The sequence below is a fragment of the Syngnathoides biaculeatus genome, chromosome 6, assembly GCF_019802595.1.
Source record: "Syngnathoides biaculeatus isolate LvHL_M chromosome 6, ASM1980259v1, whole genome shotgun sequence".
NCBI classification, from domain to species: domain Eukaryota; kingdom Metazoa; phylum Chordata; class Actinopteri; order Syngnathiformes; family Syngnathidae; genus Syngnathoides; species Syngnathoides biaculeatus.
The window spans coordinates 17,590,141-17,608,342 of record NC_084645.1 but is presented as its reverse complement, the minus strand read 5'-3'; the positions used below and the strand labels follow the sequence as shown (position 1 = coordinate 17,608,342).

Below are 18,202 nucleotides of genomic sequence, written 5' to 3'. Positions count from 1 at the left end.
ATTGGAGGTGTTTGCTCTCTATGAGCAGGTGTTAAAACTTAACACGCAATTTTCATTATATGCCATACGAGAAAACACGCACACGCACACGCACACACACACACACACACACACACACACACACACACGAGTCTGTGCAGTCGTCATTACCCTACACAGTATTTAATGACCAGAAGAGTTCTAAGTGCATCCAGGGTTTAACACTGGCTTAAGTGTGCTGAGCTGCCTGGAGGTCTATGTGCAAATGTGAATTTGTGTGTAAATGTCACACAGGAAATCTGGTTGCAAAATATAGAAAATGAAAATGAACAGTTACTTCCTGGACATGCATAGTACATCATCATGAGCATCAGATGGTCGGGAGTCATGTCAAGTGAGGCTCACCAGCTACATATGAAGAGAATCCAGCCAATCATAATTTCTATTTTTAAAAGATACTTTTGTTTGTTATTCACATATGTAGCCCAGTAACATGATAACAAAATGGCTATATAAGCTGAGTTTAAATGTCGCAATGGTGATGCCTTCAATTTGTTAATGTGCTGATGACGATGACATGCTGACAAAGACTAGCCATATAGTGGTGTTGATCATTAAACAAGGAAATTAATTTGACGATTCAATTATTAACTAAGCAAATCAAGCGATGCCTCAGCTTCGCATCTCTGCTCTTTGCAGATGATGTGGTTCTGTGATCTCCAACGCTCACTGGAGTGGCTCGCAGCTGATTGTGAAGTGGCTGGGATGAGAATCAGCTCCTCCAAATCTGAGACCATGGTCCTCAGTTGGAAAAGGGTGGTGTGCCCTCTCCAGGTCGGGGACACCCCAAGTGGAGGAGGTCAAGTATCTTGGGGTCTTGTTCACGAGTGAGGGAAGAATGGAGCGGGAGATCGACAGATGGATCGGTGCAGAGTCTGCAGTGATGTGGACTTTGTATTGGTCTGTTGTGTTGAAGACGGAGCTAAGTTGAAAGCTGAAGCTCTCAATTTACCAATTTATCGATCTACGTTCCTACCCTCACTTATGGGGACGAGCTGTGGGTTGTGACCGAAAGAACAAGATCCCGGATGCAAGCGGCCGAATTGAGTTTCTTCCGCAGGGTGTCCCGGCTCTCCCTTAGAGATAGGGTGAGAAGCTCGGTCATCCGGGAGGGGCTCAATGTCGAGCCGCTGCTCCTCCGCATTGAGAGGAGCCAGATGAGGTGGCTGGGGCATCTGATCCGAATGCCTCCCGGACGCCTCCATCGTGAGGTGTTCTGGGTACGTCCCGCCGGAAAGAGACCCCGGGGACAACCAAGGGCACGCTGGAGAGACAACGTCTCTTGGCTGGCCTGGGAACTCCTTGGGATCCCTCTAGAAGAGCTGGAAGAAGTGGCTGGGTAAGTCTGGGTATCCTTGCTGAAGCTACTTCACCCGCGACTTCACCCGGAGAAGCGGTAGAAATGGATGGATGGATGGATGCTTCCATAGTAACATTGAACATGTATGGCTTTTCACATTGCAAATAATGGGCCTATTTAAATCCAGGACATGCTTGGATTGAAAAATGAAAAGTACACTTACCACGATGCTGGTGCACACACATGAAGCCACTTCCATTATATAACCTGCACCTCCATTACCAAACAATGTCCCTCCATTTTTCTATATGATTCAGTAATAATGTGTACATCTCTTATCTTCACTGAGGCTATAACGGTAAATGGTAAATCATACTCTTCTTGATTATTCATGACTGACAAAACACATGATAGCAAAGGCATTGTTTTATAATAATGTACTGTAATGTATTTTATTCAAGGATGCATTAAACTTACTTTACAGGTGATTAATAGAGGCACACCTCAATCAGATGTGATGTGTTTTTATTTCCAGTGCATGCAGTGGACATACTTTGTAGATTTGGGGAAAGTACTTTTTTTTTTTTTTTTTTTAAACCAAACCAAAAGATTATATAAATGGAAGTCACTCCATTCTTACATTTCTACATTCAAGGTACAATAATTGCCGGCTGAACATCTTCAGGCAATCAGAAGCATAAAAGTAGTGAGATGAGACCATTTTTCAAAATTAAGAATTTGTCACAGACAATTTGCCACCTTGAAACTGGAGCTGTTGTTGCCTTTCACCACCTCGTCTGTCTGGCTCACACCCACGCTACGCTTTCACCACTCTGATCCATCATTCCTGTTCTATGTCTGAGGTGATGGCAGGATGTAAGCTGCGTGGCTCCAGGCTATAGCCCACCACTTCGCTATAAGCCCAGAAATGAGCGCCTCCAACACACATCATTAATTAAATCCACAATAGCTAATATGAGTGCATGCGTCTGAAATACACGATCACATACCATGATGCACACACTCCGTTTGAACCCGTTCTTTTCTCAAATGCTCTTCTGCTGTTTATAAGGGTCGCTGATAAATGGTTAGTGTTGTCTGAGCTCACACCCACACTCACACCCCCTTTGCAGCAGAGAACAGCTGACAGCAGGCAAACCGTGTGTCTGGCAAGCATCTGCCCCCGCTTCACAGACACAAACGGCACTGCCTGGGACACACGCCTACACCCTCTCCCTGCTGTCAATCTGAAACTCAAGCAGCAATAAGAAGATGCATTCAACTGTTTGTTAATTGACAGTGATTGAGGAGCATAGAAGCACAAAAGATGCTCGGCTGCTTTCATTCGCTGCCTTAGCTTTTATCATCTTTCTCAGCAAAAAAAACAGACTTAGTCTAATGTCACTGAGATGTCAAATAAATTTCTGCTATTAAAAACTGTAATGTTGAGATTTGGCTGAAATTCTCAAAGATGTATTAAGTTGTTTTGTGATTACCGTTTGTAAACAAGTTGAACCTTCACAGTAGCATTCTGAAATTGCTAGTTTGTGCCAGTCATCTACAATAATGACTTAAAACAACCAAAACATTAGAAGCATCATTCAGTGTGACAATGCAGATCTCCACTACAAATTACAAACACAATAATAGACACAGTGAAACACCCTGAACTCGTTGTCAGCCCGTTGCAAGGAACATGTAAAGGAACAAACAATAACACTCACATTCATACCTACAGGCAATTAATAGGTTCCAAATAATGCATGTTTTTGGAATGTGGGAGAAAATCCACGCAGGCACAAGAAAAAAATCCCAAGTCCTAACTGGTGAGGCCGATATTTTAACACACTCACCGTGCCGTACATACAAGCATTAACACAAAAAATAAATGTACACAAGAGACAGTAGGGAGTAAATAAACATGTACAAATGAGTTTTGAGTCTAGTTTTAAAGAGGGAAACGGTCTATGTGCCAGATGGCGTCACTGATGTTGTCGTGGTAAATTCACTTGACTTGTCTGCGGGGTTCAGAATTCAGTTTGCATTTAGCGATGGTGTGAAACTGAAAATGAAAGGTTGGCCGTCTCTGCATGATTGACTGGAACCAATCCAGGGTGAAATTATCTTTTTGCCCAAAGTTCGGTGGGAAGGCTTTAGTTGATGTTATTATGGAAGTGAAAGTTCGATGAGCGGGTAATGTTATTGATGTGAGAGTGAAAGTATATTTTTGTAAAGGGTGACACTCTGACTCAAGCTGGGGGTTAAGGGAAACTGATATGATGGAGTGGCTATCAACTTTGGATAGCATTGTTTTAGTGCCCATATATCAGAATACAAATTTGAGTGTACTGTATTTTAAGAAATTCCTTGTGAACCAGATTTTATTTTAAATAGACATACAGTGTGCAAACGAGAAAGCGTTATTTTATTTACCAGAAATGTAGAGCTGGTTTTCATCCATGATGGAAATGAAATTAATATTCGCAGAAAATATTGCCAAAAAAGGGGCCTCGGCAAAAACTGTGGTAACGGGGGAAGGATTTAACCCAAGAGATTCACACAACAGTGATAGTGAAGGCTGCATCAGGAGCTCTAAGACATTTCGTCTTTTACATTCAGTTACCGCACTTACACGACTGCATCTGTCGAGGTTGACCATTAAGCCAGAAACTTTCAGATATTTGTGATAGAGATTTTTGAACCATAAACTGAACTGTACTAATCATGCTATGAACAATCCATCAACCCAGAGGTACCCAAACTTTTTTACCCCAAGATCTACTTCTCAAGCATCCACCCTCTCGCATATCGATGGAGGGTGGGGTGATGTTTTTTTTTTGAATGACCAATGATGAAATAGAATGACCAAGTCACAAAGATCTACCCACCACAAAAATGCAAAACATTTATTTTAAAGTATACTGAGGATTCTTTATGTGTAAATGTATGTTTGTGCGCCTTGCATAACCGCATGAGCCCATATTACACAACATAATTAACTTTAAACATTTTTTGTAACTATCTGAGTTCACGTTGATGATCACTAAACGCCATTCGGATGAAAATGCACACCTGGGCTGTCACTGGATCCGTCCAACTGCAGTGAGAAACACAATCTCCGATGTCCTTCTACACATTAGCCATGGCTTCACAGCGCCGTGTAACTGTACTCCTTTGCAGCTGCATAGATTTTATTGAAGATAATATTCCCGCTTTATTTTTAAAAGATCAGAGCAACGAGTCAGCTATGCCTCTTTTATGTGTGATGTGACGAACTCTGAAACGATGCTTCGGTGGAAGCTTTCGCTGTTGAACTATATTGTGTGAAAAGTGACTGGTGTGCGGCCAAATGGGATTTTAGTTACTTCACTTTTCTCACTCTAAGGTTGCTTTTTGGCGGAATGTTGGTGTCGTATTTTCCATAAACAGTTCAAAAATGCCACTACACATTTCACTACACTGGCAGATGAGGCAAACGCAATTTGCAAATGACAATGTGAAAAAGTCCGCCTCCCATTCTGTATGAAAGTGATACGTTTTTGTTTTATTTACTGCAGCATCCATACTCATGTTTTAGATTTCTTAAGCGAGAGCTTAAAATAGGGGGAGAACTCACCGACTAGCGTGTTGTCCTGTACTGTCATTGTTTGCATTGTTTGCACATGTACGGTGAGCTAAAGTTAAAAAAAATATATGGCTGATGTCTTTTTTTTTTCTTTTTCTCGGCACGCCGTCGTGATCGACCAAAACTGCCTTGCGATTGACCCATTGAGCACCCCTCCATTAAGCTTTAAAATTGGAAGAGTGGTATTATATTTTACATACATAGCAAACATTTTTAGATTCTAATATGATTTACAGGGTCTACTTTAGGATCACATCATGACATCAACTTCGACTGGGCTCAGAAGTTTCCATGCCTGAATGGTAGTATCTTTACATTGTCATACACATACCAGTGGAGGTATGGAAGCAATTTGGAGAGGTGGCTGTGGAGTTTTTGACCAACTTATTCAATAGAATACTAGCAGGAGAGAAGATGCCAGACGAATGGCGGAAAAGTGTGCCTGTCCCCATTTTCAAGAACAAAGGCGTTGTTCAGAGCTGTGGAAACTATAGAGGAATAAAGATGATGAGCCACACAATGAAGTTATGGGAAAGAGTAGTGGAGGCTTGCCTCAGGACAGTATAGTTTCATGCCTAGAAAGAGTACCACAGATGCTTTATTTGCCTTGAGGATGCTTGTGGAAAAGTACAGATAAGGTCAGAAGGAGCTAGATTGTGTCTTTGAAGACCTAGAGAAGGCCTATGACAGAGTACCAAGAGAGGAACTGTGGTACTGCATGCGCAAGTCTGGTGTGGCAGAGAAATACGTTAGAATAGTACAGGACATGTATGAGGGCAGCAGAACAGCAGTGAGGTGTGCAGCTGTTGTGTCAGAAGAATTTAAGGTGGAGGTGGGACTGAATCAGGGATCCGCGCTGAGCCTTTTCCTGTTTGCGGTAGTATATTGAATAGGCTGATAGATGAGGTTAGACTGGAATCCCCTTGGACTATGATGTTTGTAGATGATATTGTGATCTGCAGTGAAAGGAGGGAGCGGGCGGAGGAACAATTAGAAAGATGGAGGCACGCACTGGAAAGGAGAGGAATGAAGATTAGCCAAAGTAAAACAGAATATATGTGCATAAATGTGAGGGGTGTAGGAGGAGGAGTGAAGCTCCAGGGAGAAGAGATAATGAGGGTGGATGACTTCAAATACTTGGGGTCAGCAATACAGAGCAATGGAGAGTGTGGTAAAGAAGTGAAGAAATGGGTCCAAGCGGGATGGAACAGTTGGTGAAAGGTGTCTGGTGTTCTTTGTGACAGAAGAGTCTCCGCTAGGATGAAGGGCAAAGTTTATAAAACAGTGGTGAGGCTGGCCATGATGTACGGATTAGTGACAGTGGAACTGAAGAAACAACAGAAAGCAGAACTGGAGGTAGCACAAATGAAGATGATGAGTTCTCGCTTGGAGTGAACAGGTTGTATAGGATTACAAGCGATCTTATCAGAGGGACAGCCAAAGTTGGATGTTTTGGAGACAATGTGAGAGCAGACTTCGATGGTTTTGGCATGTTCAGAGGCGAGAGAGTGAGCATGTTGGTAGAAGGGTGCTGAGGATGGAGCTGCCAGGCAAAAGAGCCAGAGGAAGACCAAAGAAAAGGTTGATGGATGTTGTGAGGGAGGACATGAGGACAGTGGGTGTTAGAGAAGAAGATGCACGAGATAGGCTTAGATGAAAAAAGATGACATGCTGTGGCGACCCCTAACGGGACAAGCCAAAAGGAAAAGAAGACGAAGAAGATACACAATGTAAGATACTTCTCGAACAGCTGCTGCTGACAGCAGTTTATTTTAAAAAGTGCCAGGCACACGTCCATAAGTGGAATAAAAAAAAAAAAAAAATACCGGCTGAAAGAGAAGCCCAGAGGCTGAGATTTAAACATTACATACATTATGTCATCACAGTTGTCCATGACGGTACGCTCATGCTCTTGGCATCCGCTTGCATACATTTCCGAGTGGCAAACTGGTGAAATGCATGACTCACAAACAGGTACCGTACATTGTGTGCTTTTAAGAAATACTTCCCCTGCTCTTCCTGTCTGTCTCTCTTGTCGTCAGTGTTACGTCTGCCAATGAGGTACCTTTGTCTACTTGTTCAGGTTTGGCCCTGGGTCATGAAATCTCTGAGGTGATGTCGCTAATCAGTATAAAAATCTCCTCACCACACTTGTGCGTACTCAGCCATAGCATAACGTGTGTTTATGTGGCTAAACTTTTAGCTAGACTTAGCCAGTCCTCATCACTGAGAAGCAGATAAGATTGTAACAATGTGGGCCAAATAAAATCTACAGTACCTTGTCATCATTCAGGACTAGGGGTGGACCATTTGGGAAACTATTCCAAATGTGAGCTTGTTTTCAATTTACATGAACCTTTGAGGAGGTGTTCACATGTACTAAGCAAGAATTGGTTATATTTTTGTGAGGATATGAAAAAAGATGTGGATACAATAATTTAATTTCCCTTTTTTGTCAGTAAAATTGACTTGCATTGTAGTAAAAAAAAAAAAAAAAAGGGGGTACCGATAGACTAGAACAAGCTGGAGCTCCACCTAAAATCTTAGCTAAATGACATTTGTACTGTGTATATGAATCATCAGAAGAGATAAGCCACTGGGGTTAAGGCTAGGGGGGGGGAAGAGTCAAATCCCAAATCATGACCAGGCGCAAAGTATTATTTTTAAAATTAAATGTGAAAATGCGCTACCTTGCTCATGTTTGTGATTAATTAATTGCATACGTTACTCAATCCAATCCAACTTTTTGAAGGCCTTGGCAAAAGGTGAATGAGAACCTTTAAACCCTATTAAAAGTGTAGACCAACACCGACTGCGACAAGTGGTGTCACTTGAGCATGTGACGCCCACTCCCACATTGAAACAATACGTGTGGTGAAAGGAGTTGGGCTTGCAAGCATTCCCAGCCTTTTCCTTCCTGCCAGTGAGGACGAAAGCAGAATGCTTCAGTGTTTCCTCTCTTTTCCTCTTTAAATAGGAAGTGAAGGGGGGGACTCGGTGGAGCTCTCCAATAATACACAGCACCCTACGAAAGGTGCACATTGCAACACACATTATTTTATATACATGCCCGTTAACACTGCACATAAACACAAACAACACTAACACGTTTGGGTAACGGGCCTGAGGGAATGTGGCCAAAAGGCCGAGTGGCCGTTAAAAAAAAAAAAAAGAAAAAAGAAAAGAAAAAAAAATGTAGGGGGGGATGGTTCCCAGGCCTCTGCAGACAAAACTGCTTATTTTTTTTTTTTTTTTTTTTTTAAAATCCACCATGCCCCATCAGACTGCTGCATTGCTTCGCAGTGGCAAGTCCGTCCACATGGAGACAAACGCGTTGCCTCAGCAAAGCAAATCTTCTGACTGCCAAGCATCCACATTAGTAAACCCAGCACTCACTACTGCAGTTCAGAAACACTGCAAAGCAAGGACAACTTTCAAACACAAATTACAAAGATGATGGGAAGAGGACATTCTCCTAACTCACCAATCAGCCAGACCATCAGAAAAACAAATTGTGCCAAATAGTCTGGAGTATATCTTGCTTTGCAACAAATCTTTAATCCCTCCAAGTTAAAATCATATTTTAGAAGACAGATATTTCACAGGGGCGGCACGGTGGGGCAGCTCTGAAGTGTTGGCCTCACAGTTCTGAGGTCCAGGGTTCAATCCTGGCCCCACCTGTGTGGAGTTTGCATGCTCTCCCTGTGCCTGTGTGGGTTTTCTCAGGGCACTCCGGTTTCCTCCTACATCCCCAAAACATGCATTAATTGAAGACTCTAAATTGCCCCTAAGTGTGATTGTGAGTACGGCTGTTTGTCTTGATGTCCCCTGCGATTGGCTGGCAACCAGTTCAGGGTGTACCCTGCCTCCTGCCTGTGGACAGCTGGGATAGGCTTCAGCACTCCCATAGCCCTCATGAGGATAAGTGGCTAAGAAAATGGATGGATGTATATTTTATAGGATGTAAAGAAAGCATAAAATGCCATAGGACTATAAGAGGAAGGTAAAACACTTGAAATAATTTCATCCTTCATACATCAAATTGAGCCTCAAAATCTTACCATAACAGCAGAGCAGACACATCTTTGCGTTTTTACCTTTCCGTCTCCAAAACCAATACTTGCGTCTCCGTTTCATTGTCAATCCAAATGTCTTTGAGGGGAAAACAAAAGATCTTCTACCACCGACACTGTGATGGCTTGCTTGCCTGCTATCGTGCTCGTTTCAGCTCACCTACCGCAAGTAAAACTTTGTTGAAACGTCCAGTAATTGGTGGCCCAGCAGTCCATGTTGTCTCTAAACCCGGTGCCGTTAGCATTGTTACACATAATCCTCAAGCTTTGATTATTATGTCTTGATCTGGTCGTAAGATGTATTTCTGTTGGGTTAATTCCTCTTTTCCACTTCTTATCCTGTGAACAAAGAGCTGCGTCATAGGCAAGATGCTCTCACAATACAAATTCCAGAGAGAGATTGATCAGTTCTTCTGGATGTCCCTAATTTCAGAAAGTTGAGAAAGTAACAGTTTCACAATTGGCATCAAATCTTCCTCCTCCTGTTCCATCTTCAAAAAGCCGAGCGGGCTGAGCTTGAAGTTAAGATAAAACGGAATACAGTACTGTACTTTTCTGGAAAGAACTTCACAATGGCAGGAGGAGGGGACGCAACGCACAGTGTAGTCAGGAAGCGCATGTGGAAAGGCTGAGACAAACTTTGTGCTGCACCGATGGGCTTTTGTGTCTTTCCATAGTTGCTTACTGTACTTAATTCTCTGCTACATCCAAGACAGCGTGCAAAGTTAAAGATTACACAAACTTTCATTCCACCAATCCAAAAGTGGTTAATGTTTTTTTTTTCCAGCTCATCCTTGTTTCCCTCATAACCATGTTCAACAATTGTTCTTACATCCCAGAAGAGAAACACTTTGCGTGTGTATGATTTTTTTTTACTGTACACGATTACGATGATTATGAAAAGGTCATACACACCTATTTACACCGGCTGCATCATACAAGATGATATAAGTTCACTTGAATTTTGGAGTAAAATTTCCAAGCAAAAATCATAAAGGGTACCCAAAAACTGATCGGAGCCTGAACACTTCTGGATACACTACCGATGTGGGGGCCAATTGCAGTGGATTTTTCATACAACGACAGAAATGTCATCTTAATAAAGCTTCTCTTCTTTTTGTAATACACAGTACACCCACTTACCAAGATAAAAGAACATGAAATGCCAAATGTCCACTATTTTTGCCATTTGACTTGTGTTCCAGTTCTTTGTCAGATTACAGTGTTACTGATCTGATGTGCCAGTACTGATGTAGCCAGCTAATGCACTTATGGCTAACTCACCTACGCTCCTCACAGTGGAAAAACATGCAACGTTTGCTGTACTTGGCAAGAAGAAATTTTGCATGAGACCTCACAAAACCTGAATTCAGCAGGCAGCAAAGGATTCATTAGGTGTTTTGCTGTCATTTTTTTTGTGACACCCACACACACAAAAAAAAGTCAGTACAAGGGCTGTCGAGGAGAACTACATGCTAAAAGAGGAATAAACTGCAACATCATCATATACATGAGATATAAATGTTGAAGCAAAGTTCTTAAAGGGAAGTTTACAAAAATAAATACATTTTTTTGTCATATTTGTCATCAACAAAATCATCTGTGAAAAAAAGCAGCCCCACACTGAATCCATCTTTGACCTCTAACAAGATGGCGTGCCGACACAGGCAGTGTGTGGGGTAATGAAAGCTTCTGCTGTTTATGGATGGGAAATGCAAGTCTTCCTCACTGCCTCGTGAGCGGCACCAAATGGTATCTTACAAGCACATTATAATGTGTGCTGGCATGCATGCTAACAGTGCAACCAGTGTGTTTAAGTGTACTTTGTTGGACAAGTCACACAACAACTTTTACAAATGTTAGAACTCAGTGTGCACATAAGGTGCACCACATTGTAAGCTGCCATGTCTAATGTGGCACCTCGTCTATTTAGAAAAGATTTTAAGAACCCTACTTATTGTGAAAACACAGTAAATAAAAAAAAAAAAAAACTGACCACAAATATGCGGGCAGCGAACAACAACAACAAATGGGCATAAGACTGGCAAACAGAAGTGCAGAAACATGGCTTTCAAGCATCTGATCCAGAGATTAGCAACTTTGCTACTCAACAGGAAACTTCACCACCTCTTCTTGATTTGATTGCACACCCCCAGCGGCACAGTGGATGACCGAAGTTCAAATTCCAACCTCGCCTTGTGTGGAGTTTTTATGTTCTCCCTGTGCCTGCGTGGGGTTTATTCGGGCACCCCGTGCCTACATTACATGGTTTTCCGGGCATTATAGTCGCCCCCTTCAAACAAACACAAACAAACACAAACACAAACACACACACACACACACACACACACACACACACACACCACACACACACACACAAAATATCCATGGTAAGTTAACCGAACACTCTAAACTGCTCATAAGTGTAAATGGTTGTCTGTTTAAAGGTTGTCTGTTTAAAGGTTCCCTGTGATTGGCTGACGAACAGGATGCCATGGATTACACCAGCTCCTGCTACAACACCCTCCATCTGTATGTTCTTTGACAATTCCAAGCGGGATCCACAACAGCAAAGACAAAAACATTGAAGTGGAAGCAAATGAAGAATACGACCACAAGAGGGCACCATGAGCTGTGGTTCCTTCATGTTTATCTTTGGATGGCCCACTAATACTTTCGACATCCCATACCAGTACCTGAGATGCGCCAAACAACTATTCAGAGTACAAAAATGCATTTCAAGCAGTTTTTCATAAAATATCCTGGCACTCTGTCTCAAAAACTGTCCTGCCTGAGCACGCGTACATACACATATGAGAATGGTTGAATGTTGGAAGACTCATGTGAAATAGAGGACCCCTAAATTTCTTCTGAATGTAAGGCTTACATTTCAGGATGGATGGTTTTTCTTTACTGTGAAAAAAGTAGGAAAATTCAACAGCTGTTGTGTGTGTGTACATTTTGGGCTATGACCAAAAAACAAAACAAACAAAAAACAAGTATAAAAGTACTGGATTTAAACAAAGAAATGTCTTGCAAAATGTGATGCCAAAACTGTACCACATCCAGAATGATTACCAAATATCCATCCATTTTCTTATGCTCACAAGGGTCGCAGCAATGCTGGAGCCAATCCCAGCTGTCATCGGGCAGGAGGCAGGGTACAACCTGGACTGGTTGCCAGCCTATCACAGGACACAGAAAGCCAGACAACAGTCACACTCACACCTTGGGGCAATTTAGAGTGTCCAATTAATGTTGCAAATTTTTTGGAATGTGGGAGGAAACCGGAGTGCCCGGAGTAAAAACCCACGCAGGCACGGGGACAACATGCAAACTCCATACAGGCAGGGCTGAGATTCAAACCCTGGTCCTCAGAACTGTGAGGCCAATGCTTTAACTAGTTGTGCCACCATGCTACCTGATCCCCAAATAAAAGATTTGAATGTATCTACTAAACCTATATTAAATACCAGAGGGAATAAAAGGGGTTCTAATTACACTATATGTAACATGCTGAGGGAGGAAAACAAACTGTAAAAATTCTTCAGTTTTTACCGCCATCTACTGGACTATTTATATATTTCACGCAATTATGCCTACATTACTATGCTTTTTGGTTTGGCCCACTGTGCTACTGTACTGTATATTAGAGCCAAAACAATCCTACCATTACAAAATTACTTACTTGTAACAATGCTCCAAGGCACTTAAATCCCATCACAGCCTTCCTCTTTGATTTTGTACTTGCACAGATTAAAAACAAACTCATGGAACAACTGAATACTGTATACCAAAATGTATTAACATTGCTTTGAAAACTGCTGTTAATACAATTACTTAAATGAATTGTGACAATTTCATCCATTCATTTTCTCAGCTGCTTATCCTGCCAAAGGTCACGGAAGTGCTGGAACCCATCCCAGCTGCCGACGGGCAGGAGGCGGGGTACACCCTGAACTGGTTGCCAGTCAATCGCAGAGCACTTACAAACGAACAACCATACGCACACACATTTACACTTGGAAAATTTAGGGTCTCCAATTAATGCATGTTTTGGGATTTGGGAGGAAACCAAAGTGAGCAGAGAAAAGCCACGCAGGCACGAGGAGGACATGCAAACTCCACACAGTTGGGGTCGGGATTTGAACCCTGGTCCTTAGAACTGTGAGGCAGATGCTCGAACAAGTCAACCACGGTGCTGCAATATAATAATATGTACATAATACTAATATCTAAATATTATAATGTTTTTTGTGTGTTGATTTTCACTGACTGCTCTATTGATTCACGGGTGATTCATCGACTTAGAGAGCAGTGACACACAGCTCATAAATGGAATTGGTGTTCGGCTAGTCATGAAGTGAACAGTGTCGGCAAAAGTGGGTAAAAGCCAGGGGGGTGGACAGTCGGGTTGGGGTTCATTTGAGAATGAATGAGCATCACTCAGAGCTCAACAATGGCTCCCAACACAGTCTTGATTCATATACTGAACTGTCGTCCCACTGCTTCTTTTTAAGGGGACAGGAGACAAAAGGCGCCATTATTTTACACCGATTATGTCGCTCGCACAGTACCACCAGCTCCACACTACTGTTTATGTTTTAAACAACAAACGGCGCTGTAGAGGATTGAAATAGTGGAGCTACTGCGTATCAATTCATCACGCCTCTGAGTGACCACATTGAGGGACGGAAAACACTTGTTCGGGTTCAAGGAGATATCCTGCAAAGCTGTATAAAAACAAATAAAATAGAAATCAGGTTTGTCAAATTTAAATCATTTTTAATCAAGAGACAGTGTACATGAGCGTTTCAATAAAAGCAGATTAAATCACGGTAGCTGAAAGGCACATTTGTTTTAACTGTTAAAATATGGTAAAATAGTCTTGAGTGAGGTTTTCTAAAATTGTAATAGAACTTTTTTTTATCCTTAAAAGAATAATAATTAAATATACTAAAACAACCCTAGGAAAATGTACATAAACATGAATTTATTCAACTTCACTGAGGCTGCGTTCAGAATTATTTGCATTCCCAATGCACTAAAACTTCAGCAAAATACATCATGTGACCGTCATTGTTCACTACTTTTCTCAGGTTGTTAACACTTCATAGAGGGTGCAATATAAGTAATCATCTATTATTACTGCACATTTGAACACCACACAGGCTGAGTAATTACCACTGTGGAGCCAAAGGCATGTACTTCATATTTGTGGCCCAATAAGTACGGTATCAACAAGGCACAAAGAGAGGTGGTTGATTGTTTGAGTCAAAAAAAAAAAAATCACCAGAAAAGCAAAAAAAAAAAGACGATGGACAATTATTCAGAAGTTCTTGCTTTTTGGTTCACGTCCATTGCCAAAGATTACTGAGGCAGGAAGCAGTTAAAAAAAAAAAAAACAGCGCAAACAATAATACAGTCACCAGTCACTCTGTTCGGGACACTTCACATTCTAGAGTGTGTAATAAAACTCAATACTGGACATGTTTGCAACTAAACTTGTGTTTTTATGTTTTCCCAAAGAAATGAATGCTCAATTTTGATTGGTGCACGTTATTCAGTCATAATGGTGATGTGATTATAGAGTGGTTTTGCTAATCGAGGCTGACTGCAACAAGTTTTGCTCTGACTGACCAATCAGAAAATGGAGAGAACGCTAAAGTCAGAGGGTCAGAATTCAGGCCCTGTGAGGACACACTTAACATCAGATTTGTTGGAGAAAGTCCCATCGCTAACTGGTTGGACAAATAAAATAAATCTTACATTCACGTGTACTGAAAGCGATACAGATGAGACAAATGCGACAAAATAAACTGATTGTTGGAAATATATACGATTTCGTGTAACAAACGTGAGCTGGTGTTGTAGATTTTGCTCAGGCCTTGTCACAGTTTTTAAGACTGCAGAGAAGGCTTTGCTGGCTCTCGCCGCTGACCACTGATGTACATACAGTATTGTGTGCTAAGAAGTACTGTTAGTGACTGCAGACACACTGTAACAGAGTGCGAAGTTCACATCACAAGTGCGAGTACTGTCGTTCTCACCTGCATGTTTGCACATGCAGAGTTGCAAGATGGCACATAAACTACACACTCCCAGTTAACTTCAACACTTGGAGGAACAGTGACAACAGATCTGGTAAAAAAAAAAAAAAAAAAAAAAAACCCACTGCCATAACTATAGAGGGCTGAAAGTTAATTTTACAGTAACCAACACGGTGAAGCAGCACAGCGCACATTTGTCTTTTGTTACAGACTCACAGGACACTTCAGAACAAAACCTGAGGCCTGCAGGTCGTACATGTTTCCACAACAAGCTGGGACTCGCCTGCAGCGGTGTGTAAACACGGGCCGAAATGGAGCTGCGTGACTGACTTGTTTCATAAGCACCGACACGAACACGACGTCAAAAACCATTAAGCCGGGTAACAGCGTCGCAGAAAAACAACTCAAGTCAAGCGCGTAACCAGAAAAACGCCTGAGCTCACCTGCGTCCTCTCCATCCAGACTTTGCTGTTTCCTGCGAAAAGCGACTCGGCTGAAGCCCTCCATGATGTCCTGTGGCAGGCGCCGCTCCAGCATCGAGACACGCCGATAAGGTTCATTCACAAGCAGCCGCCGACACTTTCCACAAAACTCGAGACTAACCTTCTTTTAAAATAGCTATGTTTTAATAAAGAGGATGACGCGGCGGAAGCTGTGAATGAAAGGAGAAAACACATGTGGCGTTTTCACATCCAACGCACAAGTGTATGAAAGTGTCAGGTGTGTCAGTTACTTCTTCTCAGTGACGTCATTAGAAGCTTGTGAGGCAGACTCCGCCCACAGACTCTTTGCTGCCGCAGTTGCTTTTCTCTTTTCTTTTCTTTTCTTTTCTTTTCTTTTCTTTTCTTTTCTTTTCTTTTTTTGCCACAGATGTGGACTTTTAGGACGACTCGAGCACCTTTGCTCCAAAAGCAGCTACTGACTAAAAAGGCTACTTTTAGCTGTTTTTTTTTTTTTTTAACTTTCAGCTACTTTTGAAAAGTGACGTTAAGACCCACGCTTCCCACCTGTAAATGGAACAAAATTATTTTCTGTCTCACAGTCTTAATAAAAAAAATAAAAAAAAAACAGCCTGTATACCAAGCTACAAAAACTGCATCACATATTTTGGTTTAGTTTAGTTCTATTGTTCAAATCATGTATTTATTGTTCAGCGTACAATTATCAGGTTAGGGATTAACTGAAAAAGGGCCAAGCCTTCCAAAAAAAGTAACATTACTACTGAATTATTGCAAAGGACAATATTCCTCCTTCCATGGTGTTTTAAACGTTATCTTCCATCATATTTTGCAGTGGTGTGGTTGTGCACTGCATAACAAAATAAGAAGGCATATGCACTTTAATATTTACATTGTTTGAGTTGGGCAAAATTTCACTGAACAGTTCTCAGTATGTACAGTATTTGTCAGTAAAACGTGAAAGGGACAGACACTGACCAATGCAGAGGAATTATTATTATTATTATTAATATTTTTTCCTCCTTTAGTTGTTGAGCAACACTCCCACCTACAGGATAAAGGTTGAATATTATCCAGTATATCCATCCATCCATTTTCTTTACCGCCTATCCTCACGAGGGTCGCGGGGAGTGCTTAAAGCCTATCCCAGTTGTCAAGGAGCAGGAGGCGGGGTACACCCTGAACTGGTTGCCAACCAATCGCAGGGGACATAGAGACAAACAGCCGCACTCAGAATCACACTTAAGGGCAATTTAAAGTGTCCAATTAATGTTGCATGATTTTGGAATGTGGGAGGAAACTGGAGTGCCTGGAGGAAACCCACGCAGGCACGGGCATAACCTAGGCGGATCCGGGATTGAACCCGGGAGCTCAGAACTTTGAGGCCAACGGTTTACCAGCTGAGTCACCGTGCCGCCCTTATGCAGAAAATAGTCTGTAATTTTAAATGGTGATTTGTTTTCGGACTTTACGGTATTGTCATACTAAAGCTGCTTGGGGTTTGCAGTCATAAAAATGCTCTTCCCATTGTTAGCGGGGAAATAATTAAATTTGTTTTTTTTTCAATCAAACTTTGCTGTCTGGTAGATTTACAGTACATCACATTCAAGGTCAAGTGTCATAAAATGGATGATTTTTAGTATGTTATTAATGAAAAAAACGGACAGTGGCGCCCCCAAGTGGACTCGTTTGTTTCCATTAGTTTTACCTCCGGGAAGGTAGCTTGTTGTTTCTTTATGTTACCCAAAATGCCGGCTCGTTGCATTGCTGGACATTGCTTGAACACTCGGGAGAATGGAATTACCCTTCATAAGTTTAAAAGAGACCCGGTTCGTTGTGAAAAATGGATTACACGGATGCAGAGGACGAGAGCTTCGTGGGTTCCAAATCAAAGGTAGGTGTGTATTGAGCTACTAAAAAAAAAAATAGTTTGGGGCGGACCACGTAATTGGTCTAATCGGTGTAACAAAAGATCCGCGTATGAAATATGTCGATGTGCGCGTCAGACGGCGTCGGGCTGCTGCGTGGATGGCGGCGAATCTGAAGAACCCAGCCAACAATGTCTACGTGTATTGCGATGTATGTATACTGTAATGTATACTGCGGTGGCTGTGAACAACCCTCTAAAAGCAGCACGCCTTGGCTCCATTATGTGGCACCACGGCGTCGAAAATCAGCACACCGGCTGAGGCTTCGGTGGTCACAGCTTCTACGGGGCAGCTCTGCAGAGCCCAGCCAAGAATGCGTCACTCAGGGTACAGTGCACAGTAAAGCACCCCGGCTGACTCTGTTGTTCATCGTACTGCGGCGTCTATGAACAACCCCCTAAAGCAGTACGGCTCGGCTCCGTCATAAGCCACACCGGCTGGCTGCGACGAGCCATGATGGCTCATCTCCGCCGCGGAAGTGGATCGGACGGGGATGCGGTTTGGCCGTGGCATATCATCTGAATATGGCTCGAAACAATATTGTAACATTGCCTTGAGGGCTCGAAACAATCGTATAATATTGCCCCGGTAACTTCACTTGGTTGTGATGTGTTGTCCTTTTCGAAAAGAGCTTCTGTGTCAGAAGGGACAAGTGCATCTCCCATAGTTAGGGTGCACCGCGTGTTTTCATTGGTGAATGTCCGGGTGACGTCACAGACAGTGGAGGCA

The 18,202-nt window shown here is 42.2% G+C and overlaps 1 protein-coding gene across 1 annotated transcript in view; it reads right to left on the bottom strand.

Annotated features, from left to right (window-relative positions):
* fgd4a (FYVE, RhoGEF and PH domain containing 4a) overlaps positions 1-15,850 on the bottom strand; it is a 55,120-nt gene extending 39,270 nt beyond the window's left edge. Inside the window, 1 exon segment of the mRNA XM_061822976.1 lies at positions 15,531-15,850. Coding sequence (XP_061678960.1) covers positions 15,531-15,624 — 94 coding nt within the window. The 5' untranslated portion in view covers positions 15,625-15,850.
* Between the last annotated feature and the right edge of the window lie 2,352 nt (positions 15,851-18,202).